At 39.1% G+C, this 15,762-nt stretch overlaps 1 protein-coding gene across 1 annotated transcript in view; it reads left to right on the top strand.

Moving 5' to 3' along the window:
- LOC139201473 (solute carrier family 23 member 2) overlaps window positions 1–15,762 on the top strand; it is a 29,810-nt gene that overhangs the window by 8,195 nt on the left and 5,853 nt on the right. Inside the window, exons 3-10 of the mRNA XM_070830798.1 lie at window positions 2,859–3,016; window positions 4,674–4,857; window positions 6,944–7,125; window positions 8,837–8,954; window positions 11,218–11,374; window positions 12,062–12,315; window positions 13,262–13,426; window positions 14,683–14,791. Coding sequence (XP_070686899.1) covers window positions 2,859–3,016; window positions 4,674–4,857; window positions 6,944–7,125; window positions 8,837–8,954; window positions 11,218–11,374; window positions 12,062–12,315; window positions 13,262–13,426; window positions 14,683–14,791 — 1,327 coding nt within the window. The remainder of the gene's footprint in view (window positions 1–2,858; window positions 3,017–4,673; window positions 4,858–6,943; window positions 7,126–8,836; window positions 8,955–11,217; window positions 11,375–12,061; window positions 12,316–13,261; window positions 13,427–14,682; window positions 14,792–15,762) is intronic.

The following is a 15,762-nucleotide window of genomic DNA, read 5'->3' as shown; positions in this document are numbered from 1 at the left end:
TACATTCATGTGGCGTCAAGTCATGTGGTCATAAAATGTTAGCATGTTTAAGGCTAGTTAATTAGCACTTAAAACAAGTTACAGTACTTTGAGACTGTCTGTAATTCAAATCAAAGGGTGTTGAAATCCCCCCTAAAGCAGCTGACCAGGATTTGATCCTGACATTAAACCTGAAACACTTTGATCCAGCAACATTTCACAGTAACTGACACGTCTAAATCTCAACTCTGTTTGGTTTATTATAGAACATCTAGGGTGAAGGAGCCTGATCTCCACAGAAAAATACAAAATTAAGAGTATTTCTAATACAGAGGGAAATGTACAGGGGAGAGCCCATGAAACTGTAAAAAGTCTTACATAAAAGTCTACATCAGAGGGCCAGAAGGTCATGAGTTTTATTTCAGAGCAGAGCAGCCATTACATTTGGAGCATGCCATGAAAACACGGCATCCCTGCAAAATGAATAAACTCTGAATTGTTGGTCAACAATTGAGATAGAGTGTAATGTTTTCTTGTGCATTAAAGGCCGGGAACCACAGACAAAGGAAGAGCAATCATGTCGAGATACTTTCAAATGGATGTTTATTCCTTCTTTGAGAATGAGGAGTATGAAACAGGACATCTGTTGAAAGACTGCTGCGATAATGATAAATATGTTATTGTTTATGTGCATTTCTTTGGAGAATGTCATTTTGGAACACATCAAAGGTGAAAACTACAGCTCGTACCCTGTTTGCAGTAATATAAGAAATATTATGTATGTTATTGATTATTGCATAATTTCTGTACACATTACTTATTAGTTTTAAGGTAATATTTGTTTTGCAGCTTGCTGTGTGATATGATACCTGGCTATGTCTAGAAATATAAGAATAGTGGGCCCCAGTGTACGCTATCTCAAGGGCGTGACGTTGTTTAGACTCTAAACAGACTAACCGATAGATCAGCATGACACATCCTGAGTTTAAAGTAAAAAGGTGAAGAAACATGAAAGGAGATGAAACGTTTACACCCAAGGGAGTGGTCTGCTCTTTTTGTCCTCCCGGTTACTTTTACAGCTGCAACAAGCTTTTTTCCACAAGGGTCATTACCTTTCTCCAGCTTTTCAATTTTTATATCCCTTCTTACCTCTATTTGTCACCTCATTGCTTTTACTTCAGGAAGTCAAAATCATGTCTTCCAGGATATCCAGTCAGCTTGCATTCCTAGATAAGATAAGATAAGATAAGATAAGATAAGGTTTTCCTTTATTAGTCCCATGATGTGGAAATTTATAACGTTACAAGAGATAGGAGGAAATATAAAAAATATATAATATATACATAAGTACAGTTTAAACAGAGGAACTATAAAAATCGTAACAATATACATGGGGGGGTGGGGGTTAGAAGAGAAGGGAAAAATATAAAAAAGGCATTTGTATCATTGTTAAAAAAGAAGAAGAAAAATGACAAACACAACCAACTGAAACCCAGACAGATGACAGTGATTATATGTTTTGAGTCTGTTAAGAAAAGTTAAATAGCTTGTTATCACGGAGGGGGGCACGTTTCATTGGGCACATTAGGACTCCACTAGACAGGAAAAACATAAAAGTAAGGGTCAACGAGCTGTAAATTCCCAGGTGGCTGACTGAAAGCAAAAAATGTGTTTCCTCGTCATCTAGCTCATCTTTAAGTCTGCTGGGACATTTGACTTGATATATTATCACAATCGTTTCATCACATCACAAAATAGCATGTGATAAATCTGCATGGTTGTTAGACATTCATTGGCCACCTCATCTGTGTGTTATAGGGCATGACACCGAGGTTACCACGTTGTCTACTCCCTGCATTTGATTTAATTAAGACCCTGAATATCTCCAGCATCTGAGCACCCTTTAACCTTTCGCTACTATATCTCACAGCCGCTCTTGCTGTAGGTTTATTTCTAGATTCTGGCATTAGCCGATCAGTTCTTAAGTCTCTTTAAACTTTGACTGACCACAGTAATGAGCTGATGTGACATGTATTTTTAGCTGCAGCTACATTTTATTTTAATAGTACACTACTGTAATCCAGACAGAGATATAATGAAATTATATGAGGCCTGAAAGGACAGTGTTTTCCTTTCTCCCAGTTTCCTCAGTCATGACACTGAAAGTAGGCCTCTCCCTCTGATTTATGGGAGACGTGCTTTCGAAAATACCTCCATAAATCTAGTCAGGGTTATTAGCATCTGTCTTCAATTGTTTTTTGCCTTGGTCTAATCTTTTTTTTGATCAATGCCAATCCCCACGGTATGCATCGCTTTTATAATGTCATTTCGTAAAGTTGTGACAGACACCCACAAACTATGGAATCAGATTTGTGTCACTATAGTTTTTAATAATATGTGCTTTTGTTTACAATACGCTCGTTTTTTTTCTCGTGGAGCAGTCTTTTGCCCTCACTGACATTGTAGTTATGTTGCCAGCTCCCTTTCTCTTTCTACTGCCTGACAAAATGACATATTATTATAAAACAAAAGACAAAAACTTTGCGTGATAGCACAAAGTTACACAAACTCTTATTGATATTTAAGGAGTTGTGTTTGATATATTGACTTGTTTAGTGAGGCTGAAGAACTTGTGGGACCAGAGTGTGTCCAGATTTATGTCGACACACAGGCTAGCTCAGCTCGACACACCCTGTCAGCTCATGTTATCTGGCTTGATCTGATGTACCAGGTATAGCAGCTGCCCAGACTCCCACTGAGCTTCTCATTCCTTCCTATCTGAACTTAAGGCCAGTGATATAGGGCCATCCTATTTGCTTAGGGCATGTCATGTAAATGCAGCATCTCAGTTTCTGATCCGCTTTCATCTGCCTTGACAGCATTACATCCTTGCATTCGGTGGCATCATTGCAATCCCGCTGATTCTGGCTGAGCCCCTCTGCATAAAAGACAACAACGTCGCCAAAAGCCAGCTCATCTCCACCATATTCTTTGTGTCTGGATTATGTACACTGTTGCAGACAGTTTTCGGTACCAGGTAATGCCCACTTATTATTTGTTCTCGTGCACGCGCGTGTGTGTGTGTGTGTGTGTGTGTGTGTGTTAGGTTCAAGGAACTGAGGAAATGCCCCATTACAAGAATGTTTGCACGAAGATAGAAATTCCCATATAATTCTCTTTTCACACAACTTAATGTTTTACTCCTTTGATGATGACGATGAGGAAGCATTACAACCTCAGTTTATTACATGACCGTATACCTTTGCCCTCCAACACTTGCCCAACATATGCTGCCTCCTTGCAGTGGTCCTGTGAGGGTTTTGCAAACTTCATCCCCAGCCAAAGCCGAGCTGAGCAGCCGAAATTCTAGCTCTGCTCATGCAGAGACACCATGTGGCGGTTTATGTGGAGTTAAATTGTAAAACTGTCTGTCTGTCACCACTCATCTTCAAAGTGAACGTGTCTTAAAACGTGACTTTTCTCTAAGGTTCAAGGTTTACAACACAGGGTTGCACAATGAAATCATATTTGATGCCCTTTCATGCTACAGAACATAAAGTATGTACAGATGATTAGATTTACAACAGAACAAGAACAGTACAGTACAGTACAGTACAGTACAGGGCTGGACACACACTTTCCTGCCCCATCAGCACTGCTGCACCAGTAAGCCTGAGCAAATAGCAAATACTTTTGTTATGGTTCTCTACCTACACAGTTTGGCAAAAGCTTAAAGGTACAAAAAAGGGATCCCAGCAAACACTTTGACATGAATAATAAGTAAGCTAATCTTTATTTTTATTGCACCTTTCAAAACTGTGGAGGGCTAGAGTTTTAAAACCGTAAATATACAGACAAAAGTGCAAAGAAAAATGTAATTGGCAACAAAACAAAAGCAATGAAAATAATATGGACAGTCCGCATTATTTCATGAAGCCCCTGTGAAAACATCTGTTTCCCTTTATGTTTTAAAGAAGTTGTTCCCAAGTTCAACTTGAAAACGTGCAGCCACCTCACATTCAGTTAAGCCCTTGAGAGCAAACACCATTGAACCGAGTATACGATCTTACAAAGGGAGTGCTGCAAAGAAAACTGTGAAAACATGCATTTGGGATGACGAATCTAAATTGTAAACATAAAATCAGAAATATCAGAGAAAAAACACAGAGAGAACATATAACCATACAGAGGATAGGATTAGTTAGAATACAGTGAATGTTGATATTCTGCAGGTAAACTGCATCAGTAAAAGTTGAAATTATGTAAGCAAGGGGCCAGAACACCCCAGGGCATCTCAAGATAATAACCAGGATAAAAAAGTGGAAAAAGCACAGAATCACTGTTCCTGATGACTAAACTTTTGTTAAATGAAATTAAACCTAGAAAGGTCTTGGTCGTAGACATTTAAATCATTTCTCTCCCACTGTTTGTGAAATCCGTGTGAAATAGGTCTCCAAAATCATTAAGATTTGTTATGAGATTTGTTTTAGTCCTGATACAGTATTTTGCCTCCTGACTGGACTGAGCAGACTCCCGGTCTGTGAGAAAAGTAACCTTAAGCTCATTAAATTTGTCAGCTCTCCCTAAAGGCTTGCTTTGAGTAGATCTGGGTCACTCTGGTCCACGGAGACCTGACATGGTTGGGTCAAGGGACATCTGACCTCTGAACCCTCTGACCCTCGCCTTACTTGCAGGTTACCAATCCTTCAGGGTGGGACATTCAGTTTCATCACTCCAACCCTGGCCATTCTTGCTCTGCCAAAATGGCAGTGTCCAGCCCCAAAATCTTCCGTGATGCTGTCCATGCAGCTGCAGAACGGCACCAGCCCGCTGCAGATGGAACATTCTGATGAGGTCTGGATGTCACGAATGCGTGAGGTATGTAAAATATTCACTTGAGCCGGAAAATTATCCTCAGTCCCTCGTGTGCCCCTATCCAATTGGTCACCTTAGCAGTGCTAATGGATTTAAGGGGAACGCTGAAGACCCTCTACCATTTTGTATGTTTGTGACAAAGTGTATCTTTTTATCGAAATGGAAGGTGAAAAAATTTTGGGGAGAAACCTGTAAACTTGGACTGATACCTAAGAACTATGTTGACACAGGTAAAACACTACCAACAAAGTGGACAATTAACTTTAGCATTGGGTGACATGATAACCCCAAATTCTATTCAAATACTAAGCTTTTGTTTTAACACGCAAAACTTTGGGTACAAACACAAACATTTAGCTCAAACAAAACCCTAAAATCCTATTGAAGAGAACATTTTGATAAAAATCAAGGAAGTTTGGTAAGACCGGGCATTTATGTTTAAATGAAACCCAGTGTCACATAATCTTTTTAGTGATTCATTAAGAGCTATTTTCAATGGTTAAACGAACATATACCCATCATATAATATGTTGTATCCTTATAATAGAGCTGTTTTCATGTTTGCGTGGGTTCAGTGGGTTTAATATGAGCTTGTGGGATGACTCTTTCTCAACATCTTGACTCACTTTTGTTGTAAGTGTTTGGAACGTTATATCATGTTCAGTCCTTGCTGAACCATATATTTGTACAGCTATCCGTCATCATTACGACATATACATCAGTCACAGATCTTTGGTTCAAAAGGGGGATTTTATAAAAAGGAATGATCGTGCCACAACTTTACGTTGCTTTTCAGTAGGAGAGATTTATTAAGTGCTAATAACACTTGTTTCTGTAGTGGGGTATGTTTTTTTCACTTCCACTTGCACTCTAACACAAAAATCTGCTTACCAAGATTTACAGCTATGCCATTTTAATCACAGTGTAGTGAGAGATTTTTAAGACAAAGAATCATAAATCCATCTGCAGAGGTAGATTTACTGTACCTGTGTCGGTTAAAGATTCTTCTCATAAATTTAAGTTTTTTTCTTTTGTGACTTTTATGACTTTTATCAATGTTGTATGTATGTACTGTTTTGTGTAGTGCTTTGAAAATTAAGATTTTCATTTGAGGGTCGTGACACATGATTCTTGTTGTGGTATGTTATAGTCTGTTAAGTAAACTTTGTATCACAACTCCATTATAATTATCACACGCACTGTAGGCCTGTATAGCGTTTTATAAGCCAAAACGTTTGACTATATTAGGTATTATTCAGTCAGCATTAAAACCATGACTAATGAATACTTTTAACATTTATGTTATTCAGGAAAAATGCTTACCAGCATGTTCCTCTGAGGAGAATACAAAGCCTTGGTGTCTAGAAGTCCTCTGGCCTGTGCTCTATTCATTGAAATACAGACAAGGTTCCATTTTGTTTGGCGTTACATTCATTGTGTTCACAGCAGGGTCCTCTCTTGTGGTGAGGACAGTGGCTGCATTCACAGCATGAACTAAATCCTCCCAATTGTGATTTTGGAGGGGAAAAGGAGACCGTCGATACAAACGTCATCCCAATGATATAACGTTATCGACAGTATGTTCAGACCGTGCTTCAATGCTGCACTGCTAATATTAGATACAACTACTTTGAACCTCAGGTTTTGTATCCATACCAGTCCTGTTAGCTGCATTGTGGTTAATATAAGTTAGGCTAAATTACAGTGACGTAACAAGCTTATGTTAAATTATGCTTCACCCCACTGCAGCTAAGGAGGATTAGAATGGATCCTCAGCAGCCGATTTCACTAATAAACCAACACAACTAAAATTAATCTTTCTTCAAAGAGGGTTTAATTTATTACCATTACAGTCCAAAAGTCCAAATAAAGCATTAGCATGGCAAAAAACGTGTTTAACTGTAGCCTGTAATATGAGTCCCTTTTCTTACCTTTCAGTACTGACAAGAAATAAAAGTTCATTTTTATTTAAGAAAGACAAGTTTAAAGATACCTCCTGGAAAACTACTGTTATTTAAGATGTACAGTTGAATACTAAGAACCTGGCATATGTATCACAGTTGTGCCCCTTTTGCCATGTTGTCCACAGATCCAGGGAGCCATCCTGGTGTCCTCTTTGCTCCAGCTCGTCCTGGGCTTTTCTGGGCTGGTGGGACTCGTGCTGAAATACATCGGCCCGCTGGCTATCGCTCCCACCATCAACCTCATTGGCCTGTCGCTGTTCACCGAGGCTGGAAAGAAGTCTGGAGGTCACTGGGGAATAGCAGCTCTGTGAGTGAATGGTGTTTTACTCTGGTGTATTATGCAAAATATAAGGACATATGTATGTAGTTATGTGAGTGTTTACTTCGGTGCACTGCATGCATTTACTGATAGGTGACAAATTAAAGGAAAAAAACAACAAAAGTCAATTCTGCTTGGCATAGAGTTTTCCAAGTTTTTTCCAAGTCTCCCCAAGACCTGGGGATTAATTCACATGACATACTATTCAGGAACCTAAATCTATCTATTTATTCACATTTTTCCCTTTATTTTGTTATTTGCCTGTATGTATTCATACAGTGTGTACAGCCATCTCATTGAGCTTACTCAGCCATCTTATCACTGAGCTGAAACTAAAAAGCCTGGCAAGAAATCCTACCTTTGTGAAGGTTGGCACAAATACAGTGCAGTAAGATAAGATAAGTATGATGACTGTTACTCCTAAAAAACAAACCCTGAAAAGAAGTCCAATACATTCCTTCTATCCTGTTGACGCACTCCAACAAAATCTAATTTCCATGTTTCTGTGTGGCCAAATTTCTGTATTAGGAATTTATTTGCCTGTTTTTCACTCCTGATCTTTATCAAAGGAGTCATGTCCATTATTCAAATCCATCTTATTTGCCTAAAAGAACGGCTGCCACTGTATGTCACTACTCCACAATGATTCTCCTTTCACTTACCTTTGTCCCTGCCCTGTCCAACCAATGAAATCTGTCTTCATTTACCACGGCCATCTGCAGATAATGCAGACTAAAGTGATTCTTGTGGGTATTAAAAGGTTCAGCACATCCATCTCCTGGTGCCATAAATGGATGTTAATCAGTCATATCCTTCTTAGCCTCACTGAACACCGTCTCCCCCCCTCCACCTACCCGCCCCACCTGCCCCAATCCCCCCATCCCCCTTCCCCTCGAGCAGCTTACAGAAAGTCAACTCTCTCAGCATTCAAAAATGTTGCCATGTCAGTCTATAATAAGACACAGTGCAGGCTTGTTCAATGTCAATTGTTTAATTCAGGATTTAAGTGTAAAAGCAAGTTTTGCAAATGTAGTTAATGTATTCTTTTATCCATATTACAGTCATTATTATTTCTAGTCACTTTGGCTGGTAGACAAGTGTTCACCAGATTTTCCCACTGAATTAACATGCATCATGACACCTGCATCGGTCCAGAGCAATGTTTGAATATACAATATTTAACAGTCAAGTATATGGCTTACCCTTACTTATCCATAATCCTGTCTATGTATGATCTGAGCAAGCCTGTTGTGTAAAAAGACAAGAGTCTTCATTTTCTACAACCTCCTCATAAGTGTGATTTATGGAAGCATGCCATGTCTAAAACCCTCCTGTTGTCCTAAGGGTCAAAGAATGACCCGCCACCATGTGACAGCAGAGAAAACCCCCTAAACGCTCTGAGATGACTTGTTTTGTGAGCAGCGCTATACAAATAAATTGGACTGAATGGAATTGATGAATAACAGGTTGTTTCATCATGCAAACTAGATTTGGGATTTAAAATTCAATGAAGCTGCTTTATTTTAGGGGTTTAGTAAGGCGGGGCATTTTTTACCCTTAGGGCAAGGGGAATATACAGACTGTTAAGACATCACAAGGGTTAAGCACAGTTACCCAAATAGCTGTGAGTAAGGGCAATGCCTTCGGGGAAATGACTCTGAGTGACGCATTTTGTCTGTCTTCTGTTTTTTCCCCACAGCACAGTCTGTCTGATACTCCTGTTCTCTCAGTATCTCAGCAAAGTCAATGTTCCAATGATTGCTTACAAAGATAAGAAGTGGAAAGTTTTCCAGTATCCACTCTTCAAGCTCTTCTCTGTGAGTTACCAACATTATACAGGTCTCATTTGTTCTGCTTGTCTTCTAACATGGGAAAAATATAACATCTTAATTTTAGGACCTATGATCCATAAAACCTGCTTATAACCTCCTTGCATTGCTCAAACCTACACATTATAATGAAAAAATACACTCAGTATCAAGCCAATGTCTGCCAATTGAGTGTGCAGAACTGACATGTTTTTGTAGCTAATTGAAGATCATTAAATCAAAGATGATATTTCTAAACAAGAGCAGGCAAGTGACATTTGCTTGAATTAAGTCAGATAGTGTGGGAGAGTGTGCTTGATCTATATTAAAAAATAAAGTGGAATTAGAATTTTGATTTGAAGAAATGAATTTGAAAATTGTTGCTTTCATCCTGTGTGCTTGGAAAAATAATGTGAACAGGAACTGTTTGGTCACACTTAACCAACAGAGTCAGCGCGGACTGAACAAACTTGCCTTAAAGGAAATAGGTTTGTCAGAGAAAATTGGTCACGTCAGGGAGGCCTTGAAAAGGAGATCCAACTCATGTGGAGCGTTCAGTCTGTCGAGCTAATGACAGGAAACACTCCATGAGAATTATCTTGTGAATTCTGCAAAATTGTTGTTATCTTTCTTTTTAAGACCCAAATCTGAGATTCAAGTATTAGCCAATTCGACTGGGAAAAATAAACACAAGTACATGTCAGAATAATAGGGTTGGGTCTTTTCTTTTAGTTCTTGACTTGAAAAAACACAACTTGAGTGGTGGATGGTGGTGGGGGGCTTCTGTATGGTGGACCAACACAGAGAATGTCTTTTATTTATCTAAGGATGGGCTTTAGTTAAGCACACACGCCCTATTTAACATCCCCCCTGCTTCACATTCATACAATTACATACCATATCAGTGTGCGAGCTGACAAGCACAAGCACAGTTTTTTACGGGCTACTGTCAATCAGTACTCAGCTAATCCATGAACTCCAGATTAACTCTTTTCCATCAACAACAAAACATGAATCACTGGTCAACACTAGTCCAAATAAATAAGGGATGGCAGCAGCCTAAAGGTTGGGTCTTTCAATCTTGAATGGTGGTGATGACAGAAAATTCACATTTGAATGAAATGCTGACTCAATAAAGGTTTGGAAGGTTGACAAAATCATACAGCTCCATCAATCAGTCTTATATAGCACCAATTCATGACAAATATTATCTCAAGACGCTTTCCATAAAGAGCAGGTCTGGACCAAACTCTTTAATTAGAGAGACCCAACGAGTCAAGAATTCAAAATTAGGGATTCAAGAATCCCCACATGAGCAAGCATCTCCTCCACAGAACTAAACACCTTTTGAGCCAGTTTGGCTCCAGTCTTTTGAATGCTTTATGTATAGCACCTCGACATGTCAGAATGGCTCACATCTTGTAATAGCAATCCATACAAAGCATAAAATGTCTTTAGTGTGAAGGAATGAAGCTGGGGATTACAGAGCAGCATAGAAAGAGCCCACCTACTTAGCCACCGCCCAGTAGTATACACTGTCTCTTGCCAATCCCTTTTCATCATTAAGCCATACAGTGCATGACATACTTAAATCACATTATATGTTTAATTTGTAGTGTAAATATGACTTTTCTCTTCCCCATGGATCCTATAGGTGAAGGTGTCAAAATGACATCAAAGCAGAAATGAGTTAAATGTGAAGAACAAAGTCTTTTCTGGCATGTTTTTCTGCCCGCAAGCCACCGTTTGACTCTGATCAAACACTGCATATGATAAAAGCATCCTTGTGCACTTTTTGCTCCCACATAATCCTTATACAATTACAATCATAAGTGCCCACCAATGCCCGAGGCGTGTTGCATCGAGTCACACGCAGGCTCAAATTTAATGTGAGAGCCTAACAGCGCATTTACAAATTTCATTATTCAATTAGATTATGCTCATAATTCTGCATCAAACATAGTTGTGAAAACATTCTCATCTCCATACTGTTTAGATGATGCAATAAAGAGTGTGTGGTTTTAAGATAGATTGGACTGTTAGTGGCTTTTGATAGAAATCATATAAATGGAAGGTTATTTTTGTATATGAGGCGAGTTATGAAGGTGAATATAATATTTTACTTGATTTTTAGCCTTTAAAACATGTTGTGAATGCCCTTAAGGATTTGCTTAAAAGAATTTCAGACATTTATGGTGTGTTGGTTGAACTTGATGCATTACGTTTAAATGTGCTGAGACACTCTGTATATCTGATGACAACACAATTCTAGGCTTTGTTCGGGATGTGTGGCGCCTGGCTGGTTTGCTTCTTACTGACCACCTTTGACGTCCTTCCTTCAAAGTCCGATGAATACGGTTTCTCTGCCAGGACAGACATCAGCCTGGATGCTGTAACAAACTCCCCTTGGTTCCATGTGCCTTACCCAGGTAAGTGTAAAAATACATTATCATTCTTGAACACAGTATATATACTGTATACACACACACACACACACACACACACACACATATATAAATATATATGATCTCAGTGCTGGAATTTCCAACTGCAAGAGAAGCACGCAGATAAGATAAGATATTCCTTTATTCGTCAAATTTACAATGTTACAGCAGACAGGAGGAGATATTAAAAATAAAATATATGTACAGTTAAGACAGAGGAATTATAAATGTAGAAGGGTTTTATGAATATAACCCCATGTATTTTATCCATGTGTGTCTTGGTACATGAGAGCATGTCTTTGCATGGTTTTTGAAAGGTGCTGCATTTACGCCATTATTCAGAAAATATTCAGTATCTACATTAACATGCCATGTTGACGTATGTGCTTTGAGGGATACAATCATTTTACGATCATCTCTTTAGAAATGTTTGACACCTTCAACCGGTTAATGCTTGCTTTAAAGAACATACTGGTTCTGTGTTTGATGTCTTAATCGTCAAGAAAAACATAACCTCATGTATATGTTTGGTGAGTATGTCAAGTCAAGTCAAGTCAAGTCCAGGCAGAAATCTTTGTCCTTACATGTTACTCCTGTCTTAAGTGGAGAGCAATAATCTGTAGCTACTGTGCAGGAGAATTAAAGTATGCCTTCCCTGTACTCCTGTGATAGGTCAGTGGGGTTTGCCCACAGTCAGTGTGTCTTCAGTGCTGGGAATGATGGCAGGTGTCCTGGCATCTACCATGGAATCAATCGGTGACTACTACGCTTGTGCTCGATTATCCGGTGCCCCTCCTCCACCGACGCACGCCATAAATCGAGGTATCGCCATGGAAGGCCTGGGCTGTATCCTGGCTGGACTGTGGGGAACTGGAAATGGCACCACCTCCTACAGCCAGAACATCGCCGCACTTGGCATTACTAAGGTACATGTCATACTCGCCTCTTGTGTTTTAGGACTCTAAAATGCACATTCTAATATATTTTCAACATAAATATGTGTCCCTGGCGTGTCTAGAGACCATCAAACTATGAGAACAGACTATGCGCTCTCTTTCTCTCCTGCTCAATCTTTTGGTGAATTTGTATGAAAACACTCCATTTTAGATTTGGCCCTATTTCAGAAACTGTATTAAATCATCTGCCTGTTGTGTTTTTGTTAGATGATGCAACACACTAGAGCTAACCCTGACAAATTGCATATTTTTGGAACGATATCACACATATGTTTGTTGTTCATTTACATCGTTGCCCATAAAGTTGGAATTAACTGTTTTTTACCTCTTCTCATGAAATGATTTATTCTTGATAAATAAAGTGTATATCTTCTCAACTTTACTGATCAAACTCTTCCAAACATATCACAGTGAAACTTAAACCACAATTAACCTTTGCAAACTGTGTATTCAGGCTTTAACAAAATTGGGGGTATTGAACAATTATTCCTACTTTATGGGCAACAGTGTAGTAACTCCTTAGAATGGAGAATAGAAAATGCAGCGTTTGGCATGCAACACTTACAATGGTCGTATTGAAATGGAAAACTTCATGAATTTATTCGCATTTTCTTGGAAGATTTCATTAGAATGGTATGTAAAAATCATAAAGCACGGAGCCACGCTGTGTCAGTTTGACATACTCAAGCCAGCCTAAAATAGTTATCTGTCTTTGAGCAGCACAGCTCCCACTGCTGATATGCCACTCACTGGGTGTTTTATGGGCTGTGCAGGCTTGACCTGGGCATTCTTTTTCTGAGGCCGCTTTCTCTTTCCATCACATCTGCATCCAACTCAAAATGAGACAAGTGAGAATAATGGATGAAACCATTTGTACACACTTAATAGCAAGTCCCTTGTGCTCATTTTATGCCAGGTCGGCAGCAGACTTGTCCTACAGACGACTGGCATTCTGATGATCGTCTTGGGGATCTTTGGGAAATTTGGAGCAATTTTTATCACCATCCCAGAGCCAGTCATTGGAGGCATGTTCCTTGTTATGTTTGGAATGATTGCAGCAGTGGGGATATCAAACCTCCAGGTGAGCACGTTTCAATGTTTTACACTTTTACATCTCATGTGACATTCCTGCTAAGGGGACTTTGGAGACTAGACCCTAGCTGGCCCCAGGGCTGCTGCTGTGGCTCTGTAATCTGTTAAGCAAAAACAGAAGTTTCCTATTGGGATGAATTAAATGTATTTAGTTAAACAAAGTGATTATTTTCTTAGCATTGAAGCTGTTTAAACACTTGTAGACAAAGTAGTAAAACTAATATAATAAAATAAGAGACCAAAACACCAAACTGAGTGTTTAAAACCGAGATTAAAAAGATGAATATTCAGCTGTTTCACATGACACAAATTGACAAGATGTGTTGAACTTATCTCCACCTAAATAAGTCAGAAATGTGACAGAAGCATTTGATGAACATGTAAAATATTACAATATCAAAAACACGGTTTAGTGTTTCAGTTCTTTTATTGGGTAACTATCTGGCATGTCTCCTTTGATGAGCACTAGAAAAAAAGAAAAAAGTATTTTGGTGAGGAGTTCCAAGCAGGGAGTAGTGAGGGAGTATTTTCCAGAAAATGAAACTCAAAATATAGATATCTTTCCTTGCAACACTGTAATCACTGAATCATCACTACATGCCAATGTCCCACCCAGGCCGTATTTTTCCCATATGGGTATCAGTCTTTGTAAAAAACAGGAAACATGATACTCTTTTGTGTCCATATTCCAATGATTATTTTGTTTGCACTGAACAACTACGGCTCCCTTGAGAGTGAGTCATAGGTGTCAAAACCTTATGGAAGCTATAGTACAGCATAGTAAAATAAATGGTTGTAATGACAAGGTTATCAGCTTTAGCTTAGAACACTGACAGAAAACCCCAGTATCACGTTTCTTTTATTTTCAGAAAGGCTAATGAAAGAAATCCCCAATGGGAAAATGCATGAGAGCTGAAAGCTGCTAGAACAGAAGCTAACTCAGGAATAGGGCAGGTCTTTAGCTATCAGTCAACAACTAGAAATGTACAATATCATAGTCATTTTGTACAATTGGGCTGGAGAAAGTTTGCCTCTTAACAATTAAATCAGTCAACGCAGCACAGCCCCCATTCTGGCCTGTGTTGACTGGTCATGACCAAATACATGTAAGTCCTGGACCAGAAACCCGGTCTTATTTGGAGCTCCAAATGATTTCTAATCACATTTTAGTAAAGTTCCAAAACAGAGGTCGCAGCCAGAGGCAGATCAACAAATCTCTCTCTCTCTCTCTCTCTCTCTCTGCAGTATGTGGACCTTAACTCATCCCGAAACCTCCTCATCCTTGGCTTCTCTACCTTCAGCGGTCTTGTTCTACCCACCTGGTTTCACTCCAATCCTGGCATCATTGACACAGGTGATTTTCAAACAGACCTACACACACACGCACATTAAGTAATTCGTCTTCGCTGACTCAATCACTGAAACTGAGAACAACTGAACATCTGAAAAAAAATAATTTATCTAGTCTTGACAGTCAAATAGGATCGCAATTGAATGGCTGACGACAAGTTGTTGGGGAACATGTAGAATATGAATATTGAAGTCACAAGCCCCCCCAAATCCCTGCTGCTGTCCCATAACAGAAAGTGAAAGTCAAACAGATGTGTGAGTAGGATATGGAAGAAACAGAGAAAAGAAATTCAGAATTTTGACGAGACATTTATACATACATGTTTCTCATTCCCTGTGTGTTTGTGATAAAAATGCAAACTTCACATATGGACACACCCAGGCTATATATCTTTATCAGGGGAGTGACGGAGAGCTGTGTGCTCCCACTGCTCCACTTATAAATTACCCTTGAAAAGATAGCAACGGTTCTGCCAGCCTAAGCTCCTAAATTGTTCCCAAATCCCACAGGCCCAGATGGCAAACACTTGGTTACCTTTAGTCTTTGACCTAGATTTAAGTGACAAGGGAAACTTTCTTAATTGTTTTACTTTTCTTTTTGTGTTTGTTTTACCCCAAACAGACAGATTGAGGACAGAAATGCCAGTCAGTTTGTATCTCAGTTGGTCGGACAGTCAGGTCAAACCGCGTTCGTCCAGCTGGTGTTAGAGGATGTTTAGTCTGTAGGGGGCACTGGTGGGGCTTTTACACTCTTGATCTTGATTCTTTACACATTCACACATGACTTTTTGCTTATTATTCCTAAGGTATAAGGCTGAGGGTGTCTAAAGGGAAGATGGTTCTTGAAATACACCACTGATACATGAGAAATACTCAAGCAGGATCACTAGTCTTTACTAGAAGTAATACCCACATTTTCAGATTAGATTTCATTTTCAATGTTTTTCTGCTTGCCTGAGCATATCACTGATTAAT

Source organism: Pempheris klunzingeri, chromosome 5 (assembly GCF_042242105.1).
Source record: "Pempheris klunzingeri isolate RE-2024b chromosome 5, fPemKlu1.hap1, whole genome shotgun sequence".
NCBI classification, from domain to species: domain Eukaryota; kingdom Metazoa; phylum Chordata; class Actinopteri; order Acropomatiformes; family Pempheridae; genus Pempheris; species Pempheris klunzingeri.
Note: the sequence above shows the minus strand (reverse complement) of the source record. Positions and strands in the feature narration are given on the sequence as shown.